Source organism: Cibotium barometz, chromosome 44 (assembly GCF_041138505.1).
Source record: "Cibotium barometz isolate CiBa-2024 chromosome 44, ASM4113850v1, whole genome shotgun sequence".
Lineage (NCBI taxonomy): Eukaryota > Viridiplantae > Streptophyta > Polypodiopsida > Cyatheales > Cibotiaceae > Cibotium > Cibotium barometz.
In genome coordinates, this window is record NC_141089.1 from 29,023,643 (window position 1) to 29,032,885 (window position 9,243).

Consider the following 9,243-nt stretch of genomic DNA (forward strand, 5'->3'; position numbering starts at 1 on the left):
TTATGGGGTATTAACAGTGCCTTGTCTTATTAATTTGGGAATTACCTTTGTAGAATATGGCTCCAATAGCTTATTATATATGCGATGGTCCTTTTCAAAGATAATAACATTACGTTCCATGACCGCTGCAATAAGTCCAAGAGTTCCAGTCCCAGCAAACAAGTCAACAATAGTATCCCCTGTCTTTGAAAAGAGAGATACTATGTACTTGCATAGCCTCTGCCCTCTTTGGCAACCACCTCTCCAAGGCTTTCCCTTTCGTTTTACCATATCCTCTTCAGGAACACTACATAAACACAGAGATGAGAGACCCAAAAACCTAAACCCTAAATACATAGACATTGTTTTTAATCACAGATCCAGAGTCGATCCCTTACATATCTTGAATGAGGTCTTGTTCCAGATCTAATTCACTCCCAAGATTTTGCTCTTCCACCTTATCTCCATACATCCGTAAATACTGCCTTGGTGTACTTGAGCGTACAAAAACAGATAGAATAAGACATGCAACCTGTAATGAAATCCATTCAAATAGTAGTGAATTCCTTAGGCTATAAGTTGAAATAGACATAGACATAAGAATTTTTGTAGAAGAGAAGTGTGCAGCTACCTTTGTTACAAGTTGTCCCATCTTCTTTCCCACTGGTGGAGTGCATTTGACCACTTGTCGATGAAAGACCACAAATCCTCTAGATGTTGCCTCATGCTCTATCTTCACTCCTTCTTCCATTGTATAAAGGCATGTTATGAAGCCATGATCATTAAGACAAAAGTCTACAAATTGAAAAGTTGCCTCATATAGACTTTCGCTAACCACATTCCAAGGTGGCACTCTGTGTCCCAAACAACCCTCAACAACGAGGTTTGAGGGGAAGTCTACAAACACCATCTCCACACAATAGTCAGTCCTTTTCCCATGGACTTTTCCTTTATTACAAAGCACATTCATGGCTTCCAAAACATGTTTGAATAGAGGGGATGGCCCTTCTATGTTCTTACAGTCCCTTGCAAGGTCCTCGATGGAGGTATTGAATGCATATACCATGCCTGCGAATTCCCACAATGCAAGAAGAAACACAGAAGAAGATTGATTGGTAAGAGAAAAATATTTATCGCCCCAATAAACATACACTGTTAACGGCATGATATCACCTTTCAAAGGTGCTGGTTGGATCATAGACGAGGCTACATGTACATTGCCCGAAGTACTTGTTGTTTGATGTACTTCTCTTTGTCTCCTATTTGCATCCAATGCTTGACTCACTATATCCCTCCCTAGGTTAACTGGTAGAGGGTGCATTCTAGATGTAGAGGCTATAGATGTGGCATGAGAGCTCGTAGAGCAGCCACGTACTGCAGTCAATGGTATACTCTGCACAAAGACAACTTATGGTTATAAATTACCTCATCAAAAAACTTTATCATCGTGCAAAAATCAGAGACAACTTATGGTTACCTCATCAGAACCCTCCACTATGGTCATCTTAGCCAATATAGCTAAGTGTTGATCATGTAATTGAATTTCTTCATCTGGCACAACAAACCTCTCCATGTCTAGCCACCAGGGGCATCTTGTCTTTTCAACACTTGATAGAGGCTAACCATGCATTTCAAAAATAGATAACATACGTTTTATCATCATACATACATTTTATCATCATGACCATGATTACAGAAAACACTTACTCTCCCAAGGTGCAGATCCGCATATATATATCGTGGAGTATCCTCGCAAATCCATAACAACACAAGAGGTGGTATGGCCTGTACTACACCACTATCCACCTCTTTCAGCAGCCATCTAAATTCCAAATGGAAAGGAAAACTAAAGTCAATAGGCTATATAAGAAGCATAAGGAGAAGAAATAAAATTGACCAAGTTTTTTTTTTTACCTATAAACAACTCGATGTGTTGCAGAGCGTAGCCCTTTTTGTGTGTCCATATCATTGCTAAATTTTATATCCCCCTGATGAACTCTGAAAGCTTTTTTGAAATACTTTTGTCGATGAAAGACGACATAGTCTATAAAGGAATTAATGGAAGGTAAGGAGATTCTATCACAATTTTCAATCTCCTCCAGAAGCTTGGAGCCATAAGAACTTATTTGTAGCCAGAACACAAATGAATGTAGCCACTCTCTAGCTTTTGCTTTGTCTTTAGGCAAGTACTCTATCTCTCGAATGCTAGCTTGTGAATTATCCAACATTCGAACTAAGAATGCCTTATCTTCATCCCTAACTTGTGCAGCCCCAATCATGTTCAGTTTCTCTTCTGTCGCAATATGGGTCCCTGCTGCATGCCAAGGAAGTGACAAAACAGCACGCCAAAAGTATTCTCCATTGGCAGGGTCTGCTATGCGGGCAAACTTTCCCACCCTATTCTTATACAGAATTTCTACCTCTCTTATCACCTTAGCCCTTCCGTCTACATCCATGCCCTTAGCCTTGACCTCGATTTTCATCTCCATATCGTCCTACAGAGTCCATTTAATTACAAAATTACTCTTGCATACATTAAACATATTTCGCATAATTAAGTAGATCTTGCATACCTTTAATATCTTGCATACCTTAAACACAAGCCATGCCAATATATTTATTGAAACAGAAAACCAGCTTTTTTTGCCACGAGTGGGGCACTTTTTCATTTCATTCTCCATCCAAGCCTTGTCCTCATCATTGAGCTCTGCAAGGAGGGTAGTCTTATCGGACTCACCAATTCTCCTTATTTGGAAGAGCCTATCCCCAAAAGTTGTTGGTACAAAGGCATAGTCATGCATCCTAGTACAACCAATGCAGAGAGTTGAAGCAACATCATGCAACCAATGCCAAGAGCAAAAAAGAGAAAAATAATAAAACATATACTTATTCAATCTGGAAAGAGAAAACATCAGCTCTCCAACGTCAGCCTTCTCGAATTGTAGAAAGTCACAGGCCACCAGACAATGCTTAGAGATGTCATTTGGAAATTCTGAGTAAAAGGAAAGAAGATGATAAAATTATATTAGATGCATACATAAAATTGTATAAATAGATAAAAACATTTCAAATCACCCTCATCTTGAGCAATCAAATCCATCCAAGATTTATAGCGGTTGTTTCCATCCAGTACATGTATCATTTTACCCTGGATGAACGGTCCCCATTTTGGCATATTTCTGAGAGACTCTTCAAAAGTTCCATTCACATCCCTCCATGTTGAACTCCATGACAATGTTGTTTCTTCAGTCAGAGGAGTCTCCTCTCCATCCAAATCAAACATGGACACCGTGAACGCCCCCTTGCTTTCAAGATACCCACCAAGGTTCTTGAATGCTCGACCAAGGTTCTTATCAGTACTGGGGCATAGTCTCCTTATGGCCTCTGTTGGAAGAAGCCTACACAAGGGGATCTTGGGGGGGGGGGGTGCTGAATCTAACTCTAATTCGATCGATGAATGCAGTTGGAGTAGAGGTTTTAAGGATCTTTCCGAAAATTTCTGCTTTGATGCTCTCTGTTTTTCTTGTCTCAGTTGTCAATGTGTCTCCACCTTCTTCTTATTCATTATCATCCTCTCTATCATTCCCATCTTCTTGTCTATCATCACCCTCTCTCTCATCCTCCTGTCTATCATCCTCTCTATCATCATGCTCTCTCTCATCCTCCTCTCTATCATCCTCTCTATCATCCTCTCTGTCATCATCCTCTCTCTCATCCTCCTGTCTATCTTCCTCTCTATCATCATCCTCTCTCTCATCCTCTTGTCTCTCATCCTCTCTATCATTCTGTCTCTCATCCTCTTCTTGTCTGTCATCCCTGTCTCTCTCATTCTCATGTCTATCATTCTCCATCAACACTTGGCCTTGACTCTGAACTTCCTCATCAAACAATCCTCGAGACACCCTGTCGGTTGTTCTTGCCTGTAATTTTTTGGAGTGTTTAGAAGGAGGTAGTAAGGAATCCATACCAGCAAAACAACAATCTTTTTGAGAACAAGAAGATCTAGTCACATAACGTTGGGAGTTGGTGTCCATTTTCAAAGATATAACTCTTCTCACAAAAAGTAAAGTAAACTACACGAATTATTCTACGTAGTATAATCATGGGTTGGCACAAAGTATACGGATTATTTAAGGTTGTATAATCATGGGTTGGCAGGGTTGGCGCAAAATATACGGATTATTCAAGGTTGAAAATAAACTCGGGTTGGCACAAAGTATACGGATTATTCAAGGCTGTAAATTCCTAATCATTAATAACAAAGTGCTCGAAAAAACCTTTTCCCAAAAAGGATTTCATTCCTCTGCAACGGCTGGAAGGAAAGGTACACTCGTGCATTTTCTACGACCATTTTCTACGACTATCCTCTGCAGCTATCGTCTTCTACAACTATCTTCTACTCTATTCTCTGCAGCTGTCGTCTACAACTATCCTCTTCTACAATTATCACCTGCAAATATCCTCTGCGTGTTTGCAAGCATGTAAGTCCCCCTCTCTCTATTTCTCTGTGCTTGCAATAATGTACTGCTATTGATTACAATCTGGATTTTTTTATTTAATGGCCAATGTAAAAACTCCTTCTCTACAATGACTATGATGGCATAGTCATGGCTCTGCAGATGAAGTCTCGAGATAGCTCTGTAGTGGCCATGTTTAGCTCCACAGTGGCCATATTGAGGATCAAAACATGTCTATGTAGGGCCTCCAGGATCAAGTGCGCTGAGCGCACTTGATCCTGGAAGCTCTACAATGACAAGGATGGCATAGTCATGGCTCTGCACATGCAAGTCTCGAGATAGCTTTGCAGTGGCTATGTTTAGCTCTCTGCTTGTAATAATGTACTGCTATTGATTACAATCTGGATTTTAATGGCCAATGTAAAAACTCATTCTCTACAATGACTATGATGGCATAGTCATGGCTCTGCAGATGAAGTCTCGAGATAGCTCTATAGTGGCCATGTTTAGCTCTACAGTGGCCATATTGAGGATCAAAACATGTCTATGTAGGGCCTCCAGGATCAAGTGCGCTGAGCGCACTTGATCCTGGAAGCTCTACAATGACTATGATGGCATAGTCATTCTCTGCACATGCAAGTCTCGAGATAGCTTTGCAGTGGCCATGTTTAGCTCTACAGTGGCCATATTGAGGTGTAAATTTTTTGCTGGATCAAGACATGTTTATGTAGGTCCATGTTGACATGTTTATGTAGGTCCATGTTTATGTAGGTCTGTCTATGTAAGGCCTCTAGGATCAAGTGCGCTGAGCGCACTTGATCCTAGAAGCTCTACAATGGCTCTGCAGATGAAGCCTCCAGATAGCTTTGCAGTGGCCATGTTTAGCTCTACAGTAAGTAGCCATGTTGAGGTGTCTATGTAAGGTCTAAATTTTTTTACTGGATCAAGACATGTCTATGTAGGGCCTCCAGGATCAAGTGCGCTGAGCGCACTTGATCCAGGAAGCTCTACAATAACCATGTTAGCTCTGCAGATAAAGCATAAGCCAATGTTTAGCTCTACAGTGGCCATGTTGAGGTCTAAATTTTTTGATGGGCATGTTGAGCACTTATTTTTAATAAAAACATAGACATCTTTTGCTAATGTGGATGCCTCCATGGATAGACAAGACATGCCTGTGTAGGGCCTCCAGGATCAAGTGCGCTGAGCGCACTAGCGCACTTGATCCAGGAAGCTCTACAATAACCATGTTAGCTCTGCAGATAAAGCATAAGCCAATGTTTAGCTCTACAGTGGCCATGTTGAGGTCTAAATTTTTTGATGGGCATGTTGAGCCCTTATTTTTAATAAAAACATAGACATCTTTTGCTAATGTGGATGCCTCCATGGATAGACAAGACATGCCTGTGTAGGGCCTCCAGGATCAAGTGCGCTGAGCGCACTTGATCCAGGAAGCTCTACAATAACCATGTTAGCTCTGCAGATAAAGCATAAGCCAATGTTTAGCTCTACAGTGGCCAAGGGCTCAACATGCCCATCAAAAACATAGACATCTTTTGCTAATGTGGATGCCTCCATGGATAGACAAGACATGCCTGTGTAGGGCCTCCTAGATCAAGTGCGCTCAGCGCACTTGATCCTTAAAGCTCTACAATGACCATCTTGTGCCAGTACGTGGCCATCTTTAGCTATACAATGAAGAGGAGGAGCCAGTAGACATTCATGGTCTTGGCCCCACACACAAAATACAAACGCAAGGAAAAAACGCACATTTAAAAAACGTAAAAGAACATACTCTCTTTCGGGCAGGTGATGCTCGGGCAGGTGATGCCCTTTGTCGTGAGGGTGAGAGTTGCAACATGAGCGCAGCAGACATCTTCATCTTCAACGTTGTTGTACTTCACAACGTTACTGTGCAGATATATTCCAGTCATGGTCTTCCAATAGATTACAGTCGTGTAAATATTTCTAAAAGTCGTGTAAATATTTCTAAAAAGGACTTCTTCTAAAAGTCGTGTAAATATTTCTAAAAGGACTTCTTCTAAAAGTCTAAAAAGTTGTGTGAATATATATTATTGTGCTTACTTGAACATTAAACCACTAAAAATTAAACCACTGTAGTACAAGGAAAAATGTGCAAATTATACTTCAAAATCGTACTGGGAAAATTACAAAACAAAATCCTTCTGGGAAAATTGCAGTACAAAATTACAAAAACAAAATCCTACTGGGGAAAATTACAAAACAAAAACGTACTGGGCAAATTTAGTTGGAGTCCTACTGGGAAAATTACAGGGCAAAATCGGCAAAATCCTACTAGAAAAATCGCAGGACAAAATTGTGGGGAAATTTATGCATCCCCATCTTCCTCACTGTCATCTTCTTCACTGTCATCCCTATCTTCCTTATTGTCATCTTTCTCACCGTGGGAGTCGGGGATGTTCTCTGCATCTCCATCATAGCCTGTGCCTGTGTCTGCCTCGGGCATTTCAATGGGCATTTCTTTATGTTCTGCTTCCTCTTCCTGCTCGGGCATTTCTTCAGGCATTTCTTCCTCCTCTTCCTCCTCTTCCTCCTCTTGTATTTCCTCTTCCTCTTCTTCTTCCTTGAAAGGAAAATTGTACCAGTCCACCCGAGAATATTCTGTGGTGGAATCGCTATCTGCGATTCCATCATGGCAGCTCTCATACCATTCAGCGGGTGGGGTATCTGGCTCCTCTGGAGCCATTTCACTATTTTCACTAATTTCACTATTTTCTTCTTCAGAGGTATCACCCTCTGAAAATGTTGAGAAAACTAGAGATAGTAATATATAAATAGAAAGACAGAGCAGCTCCATTGTATCTTAAGAGGAGGGTGGTCTGAGAGCAGCTTGAGGGTGAACTAATAAGAAGCAATGGCAACCTAATAAGAAGCAATGGCAAAACAGTGCATGAGAAATAACATATAAAGAGAAGAAGGAGTTTTACCACGAGTTGATTGATTGCAACATTAGTAGTCTATTTTAGTCTGTTTTAGTAGTCTTTCAAACTAGTGAGTAAATATACTAAAAAATAGCTTTTCCAGCTTGTCCTTTCATTAGACTTTCATTCCAAAGGAAGCCTATGCCTTTTTCTCACGTGTAATGTATATAGTATTACTTTGTTTTGAATATTACTTTTTCTCACGTGCTCACATTATAATTTCTTTTGGAATGTATTCCTGAAATGTAGGGATTCTGAGTCAGATGTTCAGATTTTTCTACACAAAGTTGGAGGCCCTCTTTTTAGACTGTCATTTTCACATGGGAAATGTTTATTATCAGCCGAATTAATGAAAGAAAACTAGGTGCAGAACATGAAATTTTTATTGAAGGTCTATTGCAAACTGATGATGGTTTTGAGAGCATAGGGACAATTCCCTTGTACCATGGGATTGGTGAACATGGGTATTATATCTTAGATAATACCCTGTCATCATTTTATGTTGCAAAAGTAGCCATTACATCAACACCACTCCCTACCCCTGCTGGGGATATTCCTTCTGGATCTGGCAGCAAGACCTCACCTATGTGAGTGACATTTCAACTTTTGAAACATGGTAAAATATAGTGAGGTTATCTTTCTTGTTTCAATTGTTGACTTTGGATTGTTGATTTTTTTCCTAGTGACTTGTATGAAGAGGACATGGAAAGGTGGTGCATGCAGATAATTTAATTGACATTGAGGAAGGTGATCCTGCATTTGACACTGCAGTATCTGCCTTCCAAATTGTTCGTACTTTGCCGCCCAATGACATATTCCATAATATTATAAATGAATGCACATTCAAAGGAAAAGTCAAGGAGCTCCCTAAGAAGTATGAAGAAAATTGCATTTATGAGCTTTTAGATGGGAAGGGCATGGAGGGTATGGAGCACAAATATGAAGGAAATGCATGGACAAAACCCCAGACACAAATAAGAACTAATAAATCTTTTATTTTGAGAAAGAGTTTTTGTGGGGGTACCTTCCAGTGTATGAATGAAAGATGCACTTATCGATTTCGAAACAAATCACCGAATAGGCTCCATTGGAATGGCCAATTATTGAAATCCCCAAATGAAGGATGTTTGGCTTTGGGAAGTTATGGAAACTTAGAGTGTTTCTTTTGTAAGCATGTTCCAATGTGCATAAAAACATGTTCAGTGTCTGCCTACTATTTTATGCCTAAAGATCACTCCCATAGTAGATTGTTCCTTCACTATGGGAAACATACACACACAATTGCTAGAGGCATGTGTCGAGCATCTATGCGAAACATTAAAGCCTTAGTAACTCGTGTTGTTCAGATGGACCATAATGCGGGTCCACGAAAGGTACAAATGATTGTTGCCAGGGAGTTGGTTTTGAAGGCTTTCACTGACGATGACAAAGTGATTGGAGAGTTTATGTCAGAGAGGGAACTCCAGGAGATGTCTCAAGAGCTAATATCTTTAATAAATCTCAAAAAGTAAGTTCTTCTCTATTGAATATATATATATATATATATATATATATGTAATTTCTTAACCAACTTGGTAAATGTAGGGTGAAGCAGATGGTAATGCAAAGTCGAAAGACAAGTCGAGCACTAGGTGATGGATTTGAGGCTATCCTAGAGTTAAAAAGAAAATGCCACTTTCAGTTCTTCCACGGATCAAGGTTTCCCTTGCAAGCAACCAAAAGTGATGAGAGGTGCTATCTTTTCAAGATGTCCACAACTGGCCCTGGCTCTGGCGTTGATATTGTCAATAGAATGGATGCTGTGGGGGATCGAGACCTTCGACATTCATGGGTTTGTTTTGATC

The 9,243-nt window shown here is 40.2% G+C and overlaps 1 protein-coding gene and 1 long non-coding RNA gene across 2 annotated transcripts; both read right to left on the reverse strand.

Moving 5' to 3' along the window:
• Positions 1-373: 373 nt before the first annotated feature.
• On the reverse strand, positions 374-1,045 carry LOC147613167 (uncharacterized). The gene is made up of 2 exons (XM_086782760.1): positions 611-1,045; positions 374-511 (listed from the first exon to the last, which is right to left on the reverse strand). The coding sequence occupies exons 1-2, from the start codon at positions 1,043-1,045 to the stop codon at positions 374-376; spliced, it is 573 nt and encodes a 190-aa protein (XP_086638886.1).
• A 132-nt stretch (positions 1,046-1,177) lies between these two features.
• Positions 1,178-1,972, reverse strand: LOC147613168 (uncharacterized). The gene is made up of 3 exons (XR_015263315.1): positions 1,894-1,972; positions 1,457-1,801; positions 1,178-1,372 (listed from the first exon to the last, which is right to left on the reverse strand). It is a non-coding gene; the product is annotated as an uncharacterized LOC147613168 (long non-coding RNA).
• Positions 1,973-9,243: the final 7,271 nt, after the last annotated feature.